The 22174-nt window shown below is 36.3% G+C and overlaps 1 protein-coding gene across 3 annotated transcripts in view; it reads left to right on the plus strand.

Annotated features, from left to right (window-relative positions):
• Positions 1 to 8391, plus strand: part of MMADHC (metabolism of cobalamin associated D) — a 29569-nt gene extending 21178 nt beyond the window's left edge. For all 3 annotated transcript variants that reach the window (XM_059167382.1, XM_059167380.1, XM_059167381.1), the window contains exons 5-8: positions 2520 to 2625; positions 3176 to 3306; positions 7031 to 7117; positions 7873 to 8391. In XM_059167382.1, coding sequence (XP_059023365.1) covers positions 2520 to 2625; positions 3176 to 3306; positions 7031 to 7117; positions 7873 to 8067 — 519 coding nt within the window. In that variant the 3' untranslated portion in view covers positions 8068 to 8391. The remainder of the gene's footprint in view (positions 1 to 2519; positions 2626 to 3175; positions 3307 to 7030; positions 7118 to 7872) is intronic.
• Positions 8392 to 22174: the final 13783 nt, after the last annotated feature.

Raw genomic sequence — 22174 nt, forward strand, 5'->3', positions numbered from 1 at the left:
GGTTCTGGGATCGAGCCCCGCATCGGGCTCTCTGCTTGTCGGGGAGCCCGCTTCCCCCTCTCTCTCTCTCTGCTTCTCTGCCTACTTGTGATCTCTCTCTGTCAAATAAATAAATAAAATCTTAAAAAAAAAAAAAAGTGTCTGAGTATTTGTTTTTGCTTTTGTTCTGTTTTTTTCATGAGTTCTTAAGCTGGTATTGTAGGGATGCCTAGCTGGCTCAGTCAGTAAAGCATGCTGCTCTTGATCTAGGGTCTGTGAACTCAGGTCCCCTGTTGGACATAGAGCTTACTTTAAAGAGGGGGGTGGGGAATGTACCTGGGTGGCTTAGTAGGTTAAAGTCTGCCTTTGGCTCAGGTCCTGGGATTGAGCCCTGCAGCTGGCTCCCTTCTCAGCAGGGAGTCTGCTTCACCCTCTCCTTAGCACACTCTCTCAAATGAATGAGTAAAAGAATTAATTAATTAAAAAGGGGGGGGGTAAAAATAAATAAACCAGTGTTACTCACCAAAATGAAAAGTTACATGCAATTCAGAGTTTATATTAAACCCCTAATCTGTATCATTTTCTCAATTTCTGCTTTTTTTTTTTATCAAAACCATAATATTTATAGCAACAGCTCCTCATAGTTCTAATGATTTATATCCAATAACCTAACATTTGGAGACAGCTGTCCTCCCCTGACATTTTTTTTTTTTAATTTTTTTTTTTTTTTTAAGATTTTATTTATTTGTCAGAGAGAGCGAGCGAGAGCGAGCACAGGCAGACAGAGTGGAAGGCAGAGTCAGATGGAGAAGCAGGCTCCCTGCGGAGCAAGGAGCCCGATATGGGACTCGATCCCAGGACGCTGGGATCATGACCTGAGCCGAAGGCAGCTGCTTAACCAACTGAGCCACCCAGGCGTCCCATCCTCCCCTGACATTTTATCTCCGATAATTTCTTCTCTGTCTTCTTGGCTTCTCTGTCTGCCATTTATGTGATTTCCTATGTGTTTCTGTCCATCTTATTTTTAATTACTCATTGGTCACTTAATTCCTTGGCTTCCTAACTTTTTCTGACATTTCTGATTCTATATTTCTGTCTGCTCACCAGACATCATTATCTGAATGTCTTAAAAGTCCCTTGATTTTATATGTCTCATACTTAGGTTCCCTAGCCTCCCATGCCTCAAAATCTGCCCTTACTCCCATGTTATCAGTAGCATAAGTGACTTAGTCATTCTCCCACTGCCCCAAGACAAAAATTATACGGCCAAACTTGGCTTCTCTCTCCATCATATCACCATACAGAGTGACAAAATTGCATGACTTCCCCCTTTGAAGTAAATTTTAAATTATTTGTGTCCTTTCATTTCCCACTAATAAAGCCAGAGTTCAAGACCTCTGTAGCTCTCCTCAGTTCTTAGAGCCATTATAGTAAGCTGGACTATGAGGCTAGGATAAATCTTGCTTCAAAGTTTACTTCTTTCTGCCTTTTACTTAATTTTGTGACCTTGAGAAAGCTACTTAATATCTCTGAGCCTCTGTTTCTTTATATGTAAAATGGGATAATAATACCTAACACACAACATTGCTATGAGTATTAAATGTAACCACCTAAATACAGTGTGATCAGTAAATATTGGCTGTTAATTGGTCTATTGCCTGCACAATAATACTGGCATTTTTTTATGTCTGATCTTGCTATTCGTTGTTTGTAGACTAAAGTCAAAATTCTTTCATGTGGCATAAATGACCTTCCGCAATTTTGATCCCTTATCTTTACCACTTCGCCTCCTGTAATTCTCTGCTCCCTCTGTACTCAAATTACAGTATACCTTTTGGTTCATTTTTTATTTGTTTATTCTAATTGTACCATATTGTACCACATTGTACCACATTGCATGTGCTTGCACTGTTTCTGTCTCTTGCTGGACTGTTTATCCTCCTAAGTTTCTAACCTCCTTTCTACCTATTCATTATACACCAAATATACACATTAATTCACATATAGTTTAAATATGATGTTTCCCCATCTATACTACCAGAAGACTTTCTTTGTAATGTTGAAGCATTTTTCATGTTGGATTACATTTATTTGTTCATGCTTTTTATGTTTTCTTCTACTCACTCTTTTAAACCTAAGGGTAAAGGCCAGATTTTTTACCATTGAGGGGCTGCTCTTGTCATAGTGTCTAATATATAGTATAACTTTCAGTTGAATAGAAGCCTCTAAACTTGTCCTGTAGGAAAGGGTATATATTTAATATATATTATATATAATATATATTTTAGTTTAGGCATTTTAGTTGCTTAGCCAATTTCTCATATCAAGTCTTAGAATATTAGTATATTTATATGTATGTTTATATATATCTATACACATATGTATATGTATATAGTATATTTATATGTTCATTCTGAAATTTTTAAATATTACCCCACCTCCAGTTAATTATTTTTTAAACTTTTCAGGGAATATAGGTTTGTAACAGATCAGATATTTTATTTGAACTCCAGCATTTATTTATGTTCTGTTCCTCTTAGGGTAGTAATGCACCTGTTGAACAAGAAATCAGCAGTGCAGAAACTTACTTTGAAAACGCCAAAGTAGAGTGTGCAATCCAGACATGTCCAGAATTGCTGCGAAGAGGTACAGTGTGCTTCATACATTTACACTAATCTTTATTATATAATGTCACTAATTTTCTTAAATGTTAAATAATGGACTCCATAGGCATTGCATTACTTTGTAACTTAATACTGTAATATGTCTGGCCTGAAAAGATTACATGGCCAAGGTAGGGTCTTTCAGATATCCCCTCATAGCTGTATAGACTTGTCAGTACTTTTTCCCTGAAATCCTTCTACTTCTCGGTGATTACTGTAGCTATAATTTCATGAACTAATACATAATACTGAGAAAATTTTAATACTTCATCTGAAGATTACAAGACCAATAACAAGTAACCTTATTTGCTCTTCAGAATTGTTGACAGCAGTATTTCAGTTCAACAAGAGCAGAAGTTAACCAAAAGTTCTCTTCAAATTTTTTCAAAAATAGTATGCGTTTATCAACCTAACATGTACCACAATAATTAAACTTACCCATCACTTTTGTAAGAATTACTTTTATGTACTGCTTCTTTAAAAGAAAAAAAAAAAAACTTATTTGCTCTCTGGAATTTTATTCTTTTATATAGATTTTGAGTCACTGTTTCCAGAAGGAGCTACCAACAAACTAATGATTCTGACTATAACACAGAAAACAAAGAATGATATGACTGTTTGGAGCGAAGAGGTAGAAAATGAAAGAGAAATGCTTTTAGAAAAGGTAATTTTTTCCATTGCTGACAATTTAAATTTTGTGATGTTTAAATACCAGTGAACCAGCATTTTTAAATGATGGGTATCTTTTTAGCATTTATTAATTCTCTGCTAATGTAAAAGTCCTTTAGTATGGACATACATCTTAAAATAAAAATGCCATCATTTTCTGTTTTTAATATCTTCAAAAAACTTAGATTCTTTCTAGTACTTTCCTCAGATTTTTTTTGAATTTTGGAAAATACAATAAAAATGGCAAAAATAAAATTAACTCTTCCTACCTGTCACTCTCTCTTCTTAAAGCAAGTCAGGTAAAAAGTGAAAACTACTCCAGTCTTCAAGGAATAAACTCCTAACAGTTTACAGTACAGTAACAATGTATTGTATACCCACTTTTTTCCTGTCCTTTGCTTTTTACTAAAAAATGTTTTGACACCTTTCCATAGCATTACAGATTTTATACTATGTAAAATCTGTATAGTATTATATTTCATGAGCAAACCATAAATTTTTTATGTTAAAAATTCCCTGAGTAATTTGTAAGTTGAAAAACTTTTGCTGTTATAGGCAGTGAATATATTTGTGCATATATTTTTATGCACACACTTACATCTGTAGATTTCTAAATAGGGAATTGGTGAATCCAGGGTGTATATTCACTTTATGTTTTGATGGATGCTGCCTAGATGGCCCTAGTATATATGTTGTCACCATAACTTACTTACCCTGGATATTATTAGCATTTCTTTCTATTTCACCAACCTGAGTAATGTGAAGTGGTAAATTAAAGTCTTCAATTTAAAAAAATACAAAAACATATAATTGTCTTAAGAGTTTGATATTGGGTTATGAGTTTCTGTAAGATATGAAAATATCCCTTTGCCTGTGTGTCAGGTAAAGATTAGCTCACTTGGGTATTTTAGTTAAGGGAATTTTTTTCAAATATAGTTAGCTAATTTCCATGTAAAGTAATATTAGGAATTTTTAAATATTTTCTTTAGGATTAGATATATGGTTCTCTGCATTTGTAAATTATCATTTATATACTGAACAGAATCTCTTAGGATGATGACTTTTGACTTCATATTAAAATATCCCACATAGGGGCACCTGAATGCTCAGTGGGTTGAGCCACTACCTTCGGTTCAGGTCATGATCCCAGGGTCCTGGGATTGAGCCCTGCATCGGGCTCTCTGCTCTGCAGGGAGCCTGCTTCCCCCTCTCTCTCTGCCTGCCTCTCTGCTTACTTGTGAGCTCTGTCTGTCAAATGAATAAATCTTAAAAAAAAAATCCCATGTTATCATGATCATGAGCAGGGTGCATGCTAGTTAATAAGGAAGTTACAGAGAGGCGTAAGAACTGTCTGATTTTAAAGAGATCTGAATTTAGAGAGTTGAAATTCAGGCAGTAACTCAAACCTTTTCTCTTTACCAACTAAGGCAGTATTTACTAATACATATATACTTACCATTGCTATCATTTTGTCACTAGAGCACTCCCAAATGTGCATCGCATTATTGGTCCTAATTTCCAATGAGTTAAACATTCTGAACCTCATTTGATACTGACCCCGGTATAAATGTCAGTTTTTTATAACCAATTTCAGGGTTTTGAAATGTCCTATTGTTTTTAATTTTATAATGACTAAAGGGATGAAGATCTATTTTAGTATGTTAGTGATTATTTTAGAACCACCTGTAGTTTACTGTCAGTAGATGTTTTATGTTCTGTAGTTTAAATCTATTGTTGTTTTTTCCACCACATATCAGTGTTTGCTGTTGAGCAGAAATCTTAAAAGAAATACTTTTACCTATATTTGTATTGTTTTGTTCTTGTAGTTTAGTTTTGTTTCTGTTTATTAAATTGATGTATTTTCTAATGACTTTTCTAGACCATATTTAGTTGGTTTCTTATTTAAGAATTAAGATTAATGAGATTCAACAATAAGTATAAATATTAAGTATGAAGATAAACTAAAGAATACAATATTAATGTTTTTCATTATTTTACAAGGAAGTGCTGGGAGAAAGTAAGTTAGCTTAAATTGTTTCCTCTATATAGAAAAAGTTTGCTGATCCCTGCTAAAGAGCCACATAGTAAATTTTTAGGCTTTATAGGTTATAGGGTCTTAACTACTCAACTCAACCCTCATTTTGTTAAAGCAGCCATAGACAATATATAAATGAACAGACATGGATATATTCCATTGAAACCATATTGCACTTACTGGCACCCAGCTGGATTTGACCTTCAGGCTGCAAGCTGCTAACCTCTTAATTTAGGATAGGGCCCATCTTCCTCAGGCATAAACTTTGGGGGATCTCAGCTAAATGCCCATCATGCTCAGTGAAGTCTTAGCGCTTTGTGTGAACCAGAAATTCATGTTACCTAGCTGTGCACCACCTCTGGTGACACTACTGACCTCTCAGATGCCAGTTAGCACTCTTCTGTGAGGGCAATTCCTCAAGGAATCTTGGCTTGGGGGAGTGCACAGCTCTACCCTTGGTTACTGTACCAGCGTGAATTACTTTGCATTCTACTGGGGAATCCGATTTATGCCTCTTTCTTCTAGTACCCTAACCCACAAATTTCAGATGCTTTAGTAGAACTCTTCCCTTTCTACCTCCTTAGCTTAGTGACACCATCACTTTGCTTGGAATCTTCTCCTTTGCCCTATGACAGTGTTCCAGACAGCTGGAACAAATATGGGCATCACCTAATTTGTTGCCCTTCTCTCCAAAATTACAGTTTTGGCTCACTATTGTTCAGGATTTAAAACCATTGTCTCATATATTTTAGTCAGTTTTACAGCTTTCAGCAGATGGCAAGCTTGATAGCTGTTATTCTATATGACCAGAAATGGATCTGTACCCTTGTTTTTAAACATTTATGGGTTGTTGTCTTTTTTTTTTTTTTTTTAAACACAATAATCTGGTCCTAATATTTGTTACTGTCTTTTTCACTGCTTAGACTTCTGAGAAAGGTAGTAAAAACATCATAGGAATTACAAAGTAGAATGGTGAGACCAAGATTTTGAATAGGTGATACAGATGCATGGTTTGTAATAAATACTGTACAAAAAATAGGGTGTATAATGAAAATTATGTATCATGAATAGATGTGTTTTTGTAACACGAGTAACATTTTTTTAAAGATTTTATTTATTTATTTGAGAGAGAGAGAGCATGAGAGGGGAGAAGGTCAGAGGGAGAAGCAGACTCCCTGTGGAGCTGGGAGACCGATGCAGGACTTGATTCCGGGATCCCGGGATCATGACCTGTGCTGAAGGCAGTTGTTTAACCAACTGAGCTGCCCAGGCACCCCACAAATAACATTTTTAAACAACATTCAAATGAATGGTTCATATCTTTTCATTGTATTTTGTTTTCTTACCTTATTTTTATAATACAAAAATAGTAACTGTGTTTTCCAATTTGTGGCAAATTTGGGAGTTAATAGCAGAGAATTTATTAGAAATTGTTCCTAAAATAAGGAATAATTTAGTAGAAAAAATACACAAGTTAGACTTTCTGAAGGAAATGAAAGTGTTAAATGAACTATATTTTGGACTGGCATAAATAATTTATGACTTTATATCTAATTTATCATTAGTTGTATTTCCTTATTAATCTTACTGAGTTCTCTGAAGCAAAAGATATTTAAAAATGTTTTATATTTCAACAGTATGTAAGGATGCTATCTTCAGAACATTTTTTCCTTTTTCTCTGCAGTTCATTAATGGTGCTAAGGAAATTTGCTATGCTCTTCGAGCAGAAGGCTATTGGGCTGACTTTATTGACCCATCATCTGGTTTGGCAGTGAGTAATTACATTTTGAAAACCAGATTAATTTGAAGTAGGAATTTTTTTTATTATAAAATTGTTAAATGATCTGTTTCTAACAAAGTTATTATTTAACAGTTTTTAAACTTTACAACTTTATCCAAAGAAGTACCAGTTTGAGTCAGTTCCATTCACAACCTTTGAGGGACCAGTCACTGACAATTAAGTTTTTCTGTCTTTATTAGTTTTCATTCTCACTAGTAAATACTTTTACATTAATGAATTTCGTAGTTACAAATTAGCAGTCATAGTTTAAGAAAGAAGACTTTTTAGAATTAAGAAAATATGGGTGTTAAATATTTATAAACGTTAACTTCCAGGAAGTATGTCTCTGACACTATACTTTGAAGAAAACAAGAACCACTGTTGTGGTCGCATTTTAAATTCTGGGCATAGCTTTCAGTTACAAATAATAATGAAATTTTTAGTATCTTAAAATAGGACTATATACTGTTTCTTTTCGAAGTCAAAATCTAGAAAGATTGTATAATGTTAGGTGTTTGGTTCAGGATAGCATGTAATCTGCTAGATTATTGGTTTCACATTTCCAGAAGCACAGGTATTGGATTAAGAGGAAGTGGTTGGTCACATGCAGTACCTAAAAACTGCCCTTTTTAGGTTCTGATTTTTTAAATATTTGAAATATCAAAATAGGTGTGTATTCATGTTAATATAAAAACTATTACATCATTGTCTTTCTTGCTAATGAATATCACTTTTATCTCCTCCAGTTTTTTGGACCATATACAAACAACACTCTTTTTGAAACAGATGAACGCTATCGACATTTAGGATTCTCTGTGGATGATCTTGGCTGCTGCAAAGTGATTCGTCATAGGCTCTGGGGTACCCATGTGGTTGTAGGAAGCATCTTCACTAATGCAACACCAGACAGCCATATTATAAAAAAATTAGGTGGAAACTAACAGTAATGTCAATTTATCAGCTGTACTATTTGTATGTACCATTTGGGTTGATCTATAAACACTGTCAAAAGCTTCAGTTTTTAAAATTTACTTATTTCTGGGTATTTATTTCGACACTTACTGATTTACAGCATTGGCAAGTGGTATGTAATTTTTAAATCTCAACAGTTTATTCATACTATCATTGAATACATGTTGATCACATCCACATTGTATGAAATGTGGTAATTGACATGTAATCAGGACATGATCTCATATTGTTATTCTTCCCTTTATTGGAAAAACCTGTTTTATTTTTCTCTAAAAATAAATCACCTATTTGGATCTGTGTTTTTTCATTACAATATTTTTAAAATAGAGTTCTTTAAAAAGATTAATGTAGTTTCTTATTTTTAAGCATTTTTTTAAAATGCAGTCGAATTCTAGATTCAGTAGCTTTCAATTTTATTACTTGCTAAGTGTTGGAGCATGTATTACTTTGAAGTAATGTTTGTGCAGAAAAATAAGGACTAATACTATATATGTAAAAGAATATGGATCTCAAAAAAGGATCCTTAACTCCTGGATTGAGGCATATAAATATAGGTTATTTTGACAAAACAGTGCCTCAGCTGCTAAGTCATATTTCTCCATTTTAGTAAGAGATAAAAACTATGGTACTTTACAGAAATGCCTCATTTGTGACAGACCTTGTTTTTATAGCTTTTATCTATAGTTTTTAAGCTTAAAAAGAATCATCTTAGATTTGTGAGGCTTTTGCCAGTAGGAATCTCAGAAGAGCAAGTAACTGCTTAGAAATGAATTAAAGAAATTGATTTTTCCTGTATTTTTCAGTTAAGTGACTTTTTAAAAGGAACACATGGAGATAATTAGCTCACAGCTTGATTTAAAACTTTGCTTAGTTAACATGTAGCTAAGTGTTGCTCAATAATTCAGAGAGTAATGGGTGCAGAGTTTTCATTCACTATGAAAACTACAAAGTTAATAAGTGCACTTTTCCAAATATATACCCCGTATCATAAGTGCTCAATAAATTTTCTTCTATGTAAGCAGCACCCATCTCAAGACAACATTACTGGCACTTCTCCCCTCACTGTCCCTCCCGAGGGTAACCATTATCCTGATTTCCTGCTGCGATGAATATGGTTGGTTTGTTTTGATGCTTTATGCTATATGAAACCGTATATGGTATGTTCATTTTTATGTCTCACTCCTGTTCACTCAGCAGTGTGAGAGAGATCAGTCCTACTGTGTATAATTATAAATCTGTTTGCCTATTTCTTTTTTCCTTCTCAGTCGTTCTGAAAGAGGACAGTTTTGCCCCACAACAAATTTAGCAATATCTGGCCATACTTTCCGCACAGCATGGGGCTGAGGAGAAAAGGGTGGTGCTTTAGGCATCCAGAAGGTAGAGACCAGGGGTGCTGTTAAACATTCTACAATGCAAAGGACAGCTCCACCAAAAAATTATTTGGTCCATGGTCTTGCAGTACTCTCGTTTCTACCATGCGTGTTGCTTATTCAGGCATTTGCTACCTTGCCCTACTGTTTGAGCCTTATTCCCTTGAAATTTCAATGTTGGCTTTAACAATTCTGAAGTGCCACCTACAGGTTGAAAAGGATACTTAGTCCCAAAAATGGCTATGGCTATGTGTTATTGTATGGGAGCTAGGGTACATGGTGGCAGGGCTCTCTTTTACCATTAACAGAATCAGAAGCAACATGAGAAGCCGTAATTGCCAATTAAAATATTTTCTATGAAATGTTACGGCAAGATTCAGGTTCAGAAAACATGATCCAAGGGACTGTTAATGATAATAGTGGAAAGTAGTTGATTATGTACTATAGTAAGAAAACATAGGTATCACTTTTCTCATACTTACTCAGGACTCCATAAAGAAATCCTACATAAAATTATCCATCTTAAACATAAATTTTCTACCTTTTAAAATAAGGTTGAGCCATTGAAATTAATTTTGACCTATCACTAAGAAATAGGTTTTGTTGTGGAATTTGTATTTTGACAAGAGCTTAGGAATTACTGTATGGACATTAACTGTGAAAGAGACCATTCAGATCATCTGACCTACATCCCTCATTTTGTAGTAGACAAAATGGGAAACAGAGGTGCATGCTTTGGTTACAAAGCTAGTGTTAAGACCCAGCACTGGAATTTAGTTTGATTCCAGTGTGTGTAGAATCAAATCTATATCTTCATATGTATATATGTATGTATACATAGATATATAAAAATACATATATGTATACATATGTGTGTGTGTATATATATATATATACACATATGTTTCTGTTTGACTCCTTGTGATCATTGTCAAAAAGTTTGTGATTAAAAATATCAAAACGGGTTGCAGAATTTAAACTGAAAGAACTTTCAAGTTACTATTCCTGCCACATTTCATAGATTAAAGAAATTTCGACGTTCATTCTACTGAACTCTGCATGTTTTGAATTTCATTGAAAATGTACTGAAGCCTATCTTAAAAATTCAGTTATAGATACTACACTTCAAACTGCAGTTCTCTGGCTTCAAGTATAAAACTTTTTTTAGACTTCTGTCAGTTGTAACATCAGTATAATCCTTACATGTAAACAGAATTGTGCTTAGTTCTAATTCTATTTCTTTTTTTTTTTTTTTTTTTTTTTAAGATTTTATCTATTTATTTGTCAGAGAGAAAGAGAGCACAAGCAGCCAAAGTGGCAGGCAGAGGCAGAGAGAGAAGCAGGCTCCCCACTGAGCAAGGAGCCCAATGCAGGACTCAACCCCAGGGCCCCGGGATCATAACCTGAGCCGAAGGCAGCGTCTTAACCAACTGAGCCACCCAGGCGTCCCTCTGTTTCCTCTTCTTAAACTCGTTAATGTTGCTCCAAAGCAGGATCTATCTACTTCTACATTGTGGACATTTTGAGGCTGGTAATTGTTGGGGAAGCTCTCCTGTGCATTGTATGCTGTTTAGCAGCATTCTTGGCCTCTACTCTCTAGATGCCAATAGATGCAACCCGTGGTCATGGCAAAAATATCTAAAGACATTGCTAGAGTGGGGGGTGGGCACTGAATGTTTATCTGGAAAAAAAAATTAACAAAGTGTCCTAAATTTATTGCAATAAGCCTGTCCCCAATTGAGTACTACTGAATGCACATTCTACTTCAGTGTTCCTCAGTTCTGTTTGTACATTTGAATTACCTGGGAAGATATTTAAACATGCTGTGGATTTGGCACCCACACCCACAGATTGATTTTATTAGTCCGATGAGCCCTGGGCATCAGTATTTTTTAAAGTCTCCCAGGTGCTTCAGGTGTGCAGTCAGCCTTAAACTATTAGTTTTATTAGTATTTGAAACTAATAAAGAGGCATCTAAGGAAATAAGAGCGGGATATAATAGCGGATTTAATGTATTAAGGAGGTGCAGGAAACAAAGATGAAGGCTACATTGAGAGTGACCTAATCACTTAGTAGAGATGGCAGAGAGGAAGACATCTCCCACATTTACAACTAGGTATCATTCACATCTGAGTAAATAAACGAGAGCAGTCTGAAGACTGACAACAAATTCCACAATAAAATGTAGAGAAGCCACATCTGAGAGGTTAGGGAAAGCAAAAACGGAGGTCAGAAACTGCGGAGACAGAGCTGCAGGCACAGACAAGAGAAAGCATCAGGGAGCCCACATGGGGAAGAGGAATCCCCATAATGACTGGTTTTGAAAACCCGAGGGGCTTAATTCCATGAGTGTGTATAACCAACAGGAGTTGGAGCTTTAAAAATCAGTTCACTTAGAGCTGGACCAGCAAAGGCATGTAGATAGCTGGGTCCCCATACTTAAGCATCTTGCAGAGGGGCACCACAGAAGTGACAGTTTGCACAATGCCTGGGACAAACAAGATCTTTTTTTACAGAATTTGGAACGCGTTGGGGAACTTATCCAGGAACAAAGAGGCTGGCAGGTGCCATTTTCCTCCTCTGCCTCCCGGGCATAAGTATAAAGCCACTCCGGCTCTGGTAGCCCTGCACAAATACTTGCTACCTAATATGCTGGCCATGTGCCCCACCCATGAGTTCTGAAGACCCCCCCACACACACACACATCAAGCCTACTGGGCTCAGCACAAATTTTGTTAACCCCACACACACCCTGCCCAGCCAGTACATGCACAAACACTGGGTACACACAGCCACCACCCACCATGTCCCTGGTGGCCACCATGCTTTGTGGAATTCTGCCCAGGACTAGCAGCTCAGCACAAATTTAGATAACAGTGCTACCCTGCCCTCAAGCCCTCTTGTGGCTATTTCCCTCAGAGCCAGCCTGCCTGGGTCTCCTACCACAAAGAGCAAGGACAGCCCACGACAGGCAGAGAGGGCAGACATCTGGACTGAAAGAAAAATGATCCAGACACAATAGCAGGATGCAAGTAGCACAGAGGACACTTCCCTGGATTGCCAGGTTATGGTGAACAGGGAACATGCACTGCAGGGCACTATAAGAACTATCCTCCATAAAGCCCCCTTTTTTTTTTTTTAAGATTTTATTTGATTATTTGACAGATCACAAGTAGGCAGAGAGAGAGAGAGGGAAGCAGGCTCCCTGCCAAGCAGAGAGCCCAATGTGGGGGCTCAATCCCAGAACCCTGAGATCGTGACCTGAGTGAAAGGCAGCTTAACCCACTGAGCCACCCAGGTGCCCCATAAAGCACCTACTTTCAAGAGCATAAAATGTAACTGACCTTCCTAACAGAGAAACAAGTAGAGAAAATGAGACAGAATATGTCCCAAATGAAAGAATAGGACAAAATCATAGCAGTTCTAAGCAAAATTGAAATAAGTGATATGCCTGATAAGAGAATTTAAAGTAATGATCATAAAGATACTAGACTTCAGAAAGGGGTGAAGGAAATGCATGAGACCCTTGACAAGTTAAAAAACATCATAGAGAACTCAATACATGAATAAATAGCTACAAGAAGCCAAGGAAAATATATGTGACCTGGAGGATACAGTAATGGAAAACATTAAAGCTGAACAGGTGAGAGATGAATACCACATGAGAACAGACTTAGGAGAACTCAGTGACACCATCAAATCTAAGGATATATGCATTATAGGACTATCACAGAAAAAGGGGAGCAGAAAATGTCTTTGAAGAAATTAAAGCTGTGGGGCGCCTGGGTGGCTCAGTGGGTTGGGCCGCTGCCTTCAGCTCAGGTCATGATCTCGGGGTCCTGGGATCGAGTCCCGCATCGGGCTCTCTGCTCGGCGGGGAGCCTGCTTCCCTCCCTCTCTCTCTCTGCCTGCCTCTCCATCTACTTGTGATTTCTCTCTGTCAAATAAATAAATAAAATCTTTAAAAAAAAAAAAAAAAAAGAAATTAAAGCTGAAAACTTTCCAAACCTGGGGAGGGAAACAGAAATCCAGATTCATGAGGCAGAGAGATTTCCCTAACAAATTCAACCCAAGGAACTGCATACCAAGACACGTAATTAAAATGGCAAAAAAGAGAGCTTCCAAGTGTTTGTATTCTTTCCAAAGTTTTTCTTGTGTTTCAGTTCCAGATTCAAAGCACTGTGGTCTGAGAATATGCAGGGAATAATCTCAGTCTTTTGGTATTGGTTGAGCCCTGATTTGTGACCCAGTATGTTGTCCATTCTGGAGAAAGTTCCATGTCTGCTCAAGAAGAATGAGTATTCTGTTGTTTTAGGGTGGAATGTTCTGTATCTGTAGACCATCCTGCTCAAGAATGTTAGATCAACCAGAAAATCACTGAAGAACTTAAAAGAATTCATAGAAACCAATGAGCATGAAGACACATCAGTCCAAAACCTATGGGACACAGCAAAGGCAGTCCTAAGGGAGAAATAAATACACAGCCATCCAAGCCTCGCTCAAAAAAATTGAAAAATCCCAAATACACCAACTCTCCTTACACAAAGAACTGGAAAATCAACAATAAATTAGGCTAACCCCAAGCACAAGAAGGGAAATAATCAAGATTAGAGCAGAGATCAATGAAATAGAAACTAGAACGCATCAACAAAACCAGAAGCTGATTCTTTGAAAGGATCAATAAGATCGATAAGATCAATAAAATACTGGCCAAACTAATCTGAAGGAAAAGACAGAGGACCCAAATTAATAAAATTATGAATGAAAAGGGAGAGATCACGACTAACATCGAGGAAATAGAAACAATCATCAGAAATTATTATCAACGGTTATATGCCAATAAGTTAAGCAACCTAGAAGAAATGGATGCATTCCTGGGAACCTATAAATTTCCAAGACTGAAACAGGAAGAAAATGACAACCTGAAAAGACCAGTATCTAGTAATGAGATTGAAGCAGTCATCAAAAACCTCCCAAAAAACAAGAGGCCAGAACCTGACGGATTCCCTGGGGAATTCTATCAAACATTCAAAGAAGAAATAACACCTATTCTCCTGAAGCGGTTTCAAAAAATAGAAGCAGAAGGAAAACTAACAGACTCTTTCTAGGAAGCCAGCATTACCTTGATCCGCAAACCAGGCAAAGACCCTATCAAAAAGGAGAATTTCAGACCAATATCCTTCATGAGTAAGGATGCCAAGATTCTCAACAAGATCCTAGTTAATAGGATCCAACAGTACATTAAAAAGATTATCCACCAGGACCAGGTGGGATTTATCCCTGGAATGTAGGGGAGGTTCAACATTTACTAATCAACCAATGTAAAAGAACAAATCAATAAGAGAAGAGAGAAGAACCACATGGTCCTCTCAACTGATGCAGAAAAAGCATATGACAAGATAAAGCATCCTTTCCTGATTAAAACTCTTCAAAGTATAGGGATAGAGGGAACATTCCTCAACTTCATAAAATCTACCTATGAAGAACCCACAGCAAATATCATTCTCCATGGGGAAAAGCTGACAGCCTTCCCATTGAGATCAGGAACGTGACAAGGAGGCCTACTCTCAGCACTTCTGTTCAACACGGTACTGGAAGTCCTGGCAACAGTGATCAAACAACAAAAAGAAATAAAAGTTATTCAAATTGGCAAAGAAGAAGTCAAACTCTCTCTCGTTGCAGATGACATGATACTTTATATGAAAAACCCAAAAGACTCCACCCCCAAACAACCAGAACTCATACAGCAATTCAGTAATGTGGCAGGATACAAAATGAATGTACATAAATCAGTTGCTTTCTTATATACTAACAATGAAAATATAGGAAGGGAAATTAGAAAATCAATTCCATTTACTATAGCACCAAAAACCATAAGATACCTGGGAATAAACCTAACCAAAGAGATAAAGGATGTATCTGTACTCGAGGAACTAGAGAACACTCATGAAAGAAATGGAAGAAGACACAAAAACATGGAAAAGCATTCCATGTTCATGGGTCAGAAGAACAAACATTGTCAAAATGTCTATACTGCCTAGAGCAATCAATACTTTCAATGCCATCGCAATCAAAATTCCACCAGCATTTTTCAAAGATCTGGAACAAACAATCCTAAAATTTGTACAGAACCAGAAGAGATCCCGAATTGCTAAGGCAATGCTGAAAAAGAGAAACAAAGCTGGGGGCATCACATTGCCTGATTTCAAGTTATATTACAAAGTTGTGATCACTAAGACAGCATGGTACTGGCAGAAAAACAGACACATAGTTCAGTGGAACAGAACAGAGAGCCCAGGTATGGATCTTCAACTCTATGGTCAAATAATCTTTGACAAAGCAGGAAAAAATATCCAGTGGAAAAAAGATTATCTCTTCAATAAATGGCGCTGGGAAAATTGGACCACTATGTATAGAAGAATGAAGCTCGACCATTCTCTTACACCATATAAACAAAGATAAACTCAAAATGGATAAAAGACCTCAATGTGAGGCAGAAATCTATTAAAATCCTAGAGGAGAACATAGGCAGTAACTTCTTCAACATCGGCGACAGCAACTTCTTTCAAGACATGTCTCCAAAGGCAAAGCGAAAATGAACTTTTGGGACTTCATCAAGATCAAAAGTTTCTGCACAGCAAAGGAAACAGTCAACAAAACAATGAGGCAACCCACGGAATGGGAGACGATATTCGCAAATGACACTATAGACAAAGGGCTGATATCCAAGATCTATTAAAAACTCCTCAAACTCAACACCCAAAAAAAAGTCATGTCAAAAAATGGGTAGATGACATGAACAGACACTTCTCCAAAGAAGACATACAAATGGCTAACAGACACGTGAAAAAATGTTCATCATCATTACCCATCAAAGAAATTGAAATCAGAGCCACATTGAGTTACCACCTTATACCAGTTAGAATGGCCAAAATTAACAAGATAGGAAACAGCAAGAGTTGGAGAGGACATGGAGAAAGGGGTACCCTCTTACACTGTTGGTGGGAATGCAAGTTGGTGCAGCTAATTTGGAAAACAGGGTGGAGATTCCTTAAGAAATTAAAAATAGAGCTACCCTGTGACCCTGCAATTGCCCTACTGGGTATTTACCCCAAAGATACAGATGTAGTGAGAAGAAGGGCCATCTGTACCCCAATGTTCATAGCAGCAATAGCCACAGTCGCTAATGTCTGGAAAGAGGCAACATACCCTTCAAGAGATGAATGGAGAAAGAAGATGTGGTCTATATATACAATGGAGTATATATATTCCATCAGAAAGGGTGAATACCCAACTTTTGTTATCAGCATGGATGGGTCTGGAGGAGATTATGCTTAGAGAAATAAGTCAAGCAGTTAATTATCAAATGGTTTCACTTCCTTATGGAGCATAAGGAATAACATGTAGGGCATTAGGAGAAGGAAAGGAAAAGTGAATTGGGGGAAATCAGAAAGGGAGATGAACCATGAGAGACTGTGGACTCTGAGAAACAAACTGAGGGTTTTGGAAGGGAGGGAGGTAGGGGGATGGGTGAGCCTGGTGGCGCTTAACAGGAAGTCTGCTTCTGCTTCTTCCTCTGCTCCTCCTTCCCCACCTATGTGTGCACATTCTTGCTCTTTCAAATAAATAAAAATCTTTTTTTAAAAAGATACAAAATATAATACCAAATATCTGAAACACAGAGAGGAGAGGAGTAAACAATGAGTTCAAAATTAAGCAAGCATCAGCTTAATATAGACTGCTATATGCAGAAGATTTTATATATAAACTAAATGGAAACCACAAATCAAAAACAGTAATAGATATTTTCTAAAAACAAGGAATTCAAGTATTTCACTAAAGCCAGCTAATCATGAGAGAAAAGAGCAAGAGAACAAAGGAACAGAAAAACTACAAAACAACCATAAAAGAAGTAACAGAATGACCGTAAAAGCACACATAATAATCACTTTGAATGAAAATGGACTAAATGCTCCAATTAAAAGGCAGGGTGATGGAATCAATAAAAAAGCAAGACTCATCTGTCTATATGCTGCCTACCAGAAACTCATTTCAGACCTAAAGAAACATGCAGATTGAAAGTGAAGGGATGAGGACACATTTATCATTGCAAATGAAAAGGAACAAAGCATTGTTAATGTTTCTATAAAACAAAACAGACTTAAAAACTGTAACAAGAGACAAAGGACTCTATATAATCATAAATAGTACAATCCAACAAGATAAAACAAATGTAAATTTTTTTTAAAACTATGCACACAAAATGGGTGCTCCCAAATACAGCAGCTAATAACAAACATGAAGTAATCAACAGTAATACAATGATAGTAGGGGACTTTTAACACCCTACTGACATCAATGGATAGATAATCCAAAAAGAAAATCAATAAGGAAACTGGCTATGAAGGACACATGGAACCAGATATATTCAAAACATTCTGTTCTAAAAGAGCACAATACACATTTTTTTCAAGTGCATATAGACATGGAACACTGTCTAGAACATATCACATATTAGGCCACAAAACAAGTCTCAATAAATTTTAAAAAGATTGAGGTCATACCATGTATCTTTTCAGTCCACATGCTATGAAACTACAAATCCACCACATGAGAAAGCCTGGAATGAACACAAATACATGGAGGTTAAATAACATGCTGCTAAACAATGAATGGGTCAACTAAGAAATCAAGGAGGAAATCACAAAATACATGGAGACAAATGAAAACACAATGTTCCAAAATCTGTGGAATTCATCAAAAGCTATTCTAAAAGGGAAGTTTATAGCACTTCGGGCCTACCTAAAGAAACTAGAAAAATCCCAAATAAACAACCTACCTTTACTTCTAAAGGAACCAGAAAAGAAACAAAACCCAAAACTAGTAGAAGGAAGGAAATTACAAAAATTACAGCAGAAATAAAATAGAAACTAATAAAAACGATAGAACAGATTAATGAAACCAGGAGCTGGTTCTTTGAAAGATCAACAAAGTTGATATACTTTTAGCCAGACTCTTAAATAAATGGGTGTTGGGGATAGGGAAAAACTCAAAATCAGAAATGGAAGAGATATATCAAATGACAGGACAGAAATACAGAAGACTGTAAAAATATTCTGAAAAATTATATGCCCACAAGTTGGACAACCTAGAAGAAATAAATACATTCCTAGAAATATATAACCCCCAAAATTGAACCAAGGAGAAATAGAAAATTTAAACCAATTACCTGCAGTGAAATTGAATCAGTCAAAAAACTCCCAGGAAACATAAGTCCAAGGCAAAATGGCTTCATAGGGGAATTCTACCAAACATCTTTAAAGAAGAATTAATACCTATTCTCAAACTATCCCAAAAGGAGAAGAGGAAGGAAAGCCTAATTCATTCTATGAACCCAGCATTACTCAGATACCAAAACCAGATAAAGACACATGCACACACACACACACACACCCATTATACAGGCCAGTATTTCTGATGAGCATAGATGCAAATTCCTCAACAAAACTATCGATCCCAATCTAATGATACATGTAAAGAAAAATAATTTACCTCAATCAAGTGGGATTTATCCCTGGGATAGAGGGCTGATTCAATAGAATAGTCACAAGTCAATCAATTATGATATATCACATCAACAAAAGGGATAAAGTTGTGTCATTTCAATAGATGCAAAAAAAAATATTGACAAAGTACATCTATTCATTATAAAAATCCTCAATGAAATAGGACTACAGGGAACATACCTCAACATAATAAAGGTCGTATGTGAAAAACCCTAACCAACATCATACCAATTGATAGAAAACAGTGTTTCCCCAAGGGTCAGGAACAAGACAGAGGTGTCCACTCCCACAACTATTATTTAATTAGTACTGGAATTCCTAGTAGATACAGCAATCAGACAAGAAGAAGGAATAAAAGATATTCATATTGGTAAGGAGGAAGTAAAACTATTTGCAGACAACATGATGCTGTATATAGAAAACCCTAAAGACTCCACCGAGAAACTACTAGAACTGATAAGTTCAGTAAGGTTGCAGGATAAAAAATTAACATACAGAAATCTGTGGCATTGTATTGCTACTAATAAAGAAATAAAGAGAAATTAAAGCAATCCCATTTACAATTGTACCAAAGATAATACTTAGGAATAAACCTCACCAGGGAGGTGAAAGACTTATATTCTGAAAAGTATAAAACATTGATGACAGATACTGAAGAGGACACAAACAAGTAGAAAGATATTCCATTTTGATGGATTGGAAAAACAAATGTTAAGATGTCCACTGGGTGTGGTGCATAAACAATGAATTTTGGATCACTGAAAAAAAATTAAATAAAAAATAAAATCTCCATACTATCCAGGGGCACCTAGGTGCTCAGTCGGTTAAGCATCTGACTGATTTTAGCTCAGGTCATAATCTCAGGGTCATGAGATCAAGCCCTGCATCAGACTCCATTCTGGGCATCAAACTTACTTAATATTCTCTCCCTCTCCCTTTGTCCCTCCCCATCATTTGCTTTCTCTCTCTCAGGAAAAAAAGACAAGAGACAAAAAAACAAACAAACAAAAAAAAAAACATGCTATCCAAAGCAGTCTACAGATTTAATGTGATCTATCAAAATACCAACAACACTTTCACAGAACTGGAAAAAAACTCTAAAATCTGTATGGAAACACAGAAGACCCCAAAGAACCAAAACAATCTTGAAAAAGAAATCACAATTATAGATTTCAAGATATACTACACATAGTAATCAAAACAGCATGGTACTGGCATGAGCACAGGCACATAGACCAGTGAAATAAAATAAGAAGCCCAGAAAACCCATAATTATGTAGTCAATTAATCTTGGGCAAAGGGGGAAAGAATACACAGTAGGAGAAAAAGACAGCCTTTTCAACAAATGGTATTGGGAGAACTAGATGGTGACATCCAAAGAATGAGACTGGCCCTGGAACAATGGCTTACACTATACACAAAGATAAATTCAAAATGGACTAAGGCCCTAAATGTAAGACTTGAAACTATAAATATCCTAGAAGAGAGCACAGGCAGTTATTTCTCTAACATCAGACATAAAGCCTTTTTTTCTAGATAGGTCTCCTGAGGCCAGAGAAACAAAAGCAAAAATAAACTATGGGACTACATCAAAATAAAAAGCTTCTGCCCAATGAAAAACAAAAATCAACAGAACTAGAAAGCAACCAGGGTGCCTGGATGGCTCACTGGGTTAAGAATTTGCCTTCAGCTCGAGTCATGATCTCAGGGTCCTGGGATCAAGCCCCACATCGGGCTCTCAGATCAGCAGGGAGCCTACTTCCCCCTCTCTCTCTGCCTGCCTCTCTGCCTATTGTGATATCTCTCTCTCTCTCTCTCTGTCAAATAAATAAAATCTTTAAAAGAAAACTAGAAGGCAACGTACAGAATAGGAGAAAATATTTGCAAATGACATATCCAAAAAAGAGTATCCAATATATATATAAAGAAATTATAAAACAATACCACCAAACCAAATAACCCAATTTTTAAAATGGGCAGAAGACATAAACAGACATTTCTCCAAAGAAAACATACAGATAACCAACAGACTAAAGAAAAGATGCTCATTACTTATCAGGGAAATGCAAATGAAAATTACAATGAGATATCAACTCATACCTGTCAGACTGGCTAGAATAAAAATCACAAAAAACAAGTGTTGGAGAGGATGTGGAGACAAAGGAACCCTCATGAACTATTGGCAGGAGTGCAAACTGGTACAGCCACTGTGGAAAACAGTATGGAATTTCCTCAAAAAGTAAAAAATGGAACTATGTGATCCAGTAATTACACTATGGATATTTACTCAAAAAAATACAAAACACTAATTGAAAGGGATACATGTAATGATATATTTATTGCAGCATTATTTACAATAGCCGAATTGTGGAAGCAGCCCTAAGTGTTTACTAATAGATGAACAAAGAACACATACACACACAGTAATGTTATTCAGCTATAAAAAATGAAATCTTGCCACTTGCAACAACATGGATGCAGTTGGAGAGTATAATGCTAAGTGAAATAAGCCAGTTAGAGAAAGACAAATGCCATATGATCTCATTCATTTGTGGAATTTAAGAAACAAATGAGCAAAAGTAGGAGGGTGAGGTAGAAGAGAGACAAACCAAGAAACAGACTGTTAACTATAGAGAACAAACTGATGGTTACCAGAGGGGAGGTGGTGGTGGAGATGGGTGAAATAGATGATAAAGTATACACTTATTATGATGAGCACTGAGTAATGTATAGTATACTTGAGTCACTATATTGTACCCTGAAACTAATATAACACTGTATGTTAACTATACTGGAATTAAAATAAAAAACTTAAAGTGTGACCTAATCAGGTCCAAATCAACTCAAGCATTTATTCAAGCCACACTTCCTCTATGAAGCCTTTCCTAACTACTCCATCCCTCACTGGTCCTTTCTTTTCCTTCATCTGTGTATCACTTTGTTTACACTACATCATCTTGTGCTTGATTATATGATTGTACACAATTTTTTTTTTGGTTATTTTTTGTTGTCTTAAATTGTTCCTCTCATACCTGATAAGTAGGGATACAACTCCCTACTACATTTAGACACAGCACTAAACATGCAGTAATAATCTTCATTCTCATCTTCTTGTTACTAGTCAGGGTATTTTAAATGTT

This window comes from Mustela lutreola, chromosome 3 (assembly GCF_030435805.1).
Source record: "Mustela lutreola isolate mMusLut2 chromosome 3, mMusLut2.pri, whole genome shotgun sequence".
In the NCBI taxonomy this organism is placed as follows: domain Eukaryota; kingdom Metazoa; phylum Chordata; class Mammalia; order Carnivora; family Mustelidae; genus Mustela; species Mustela lutreola.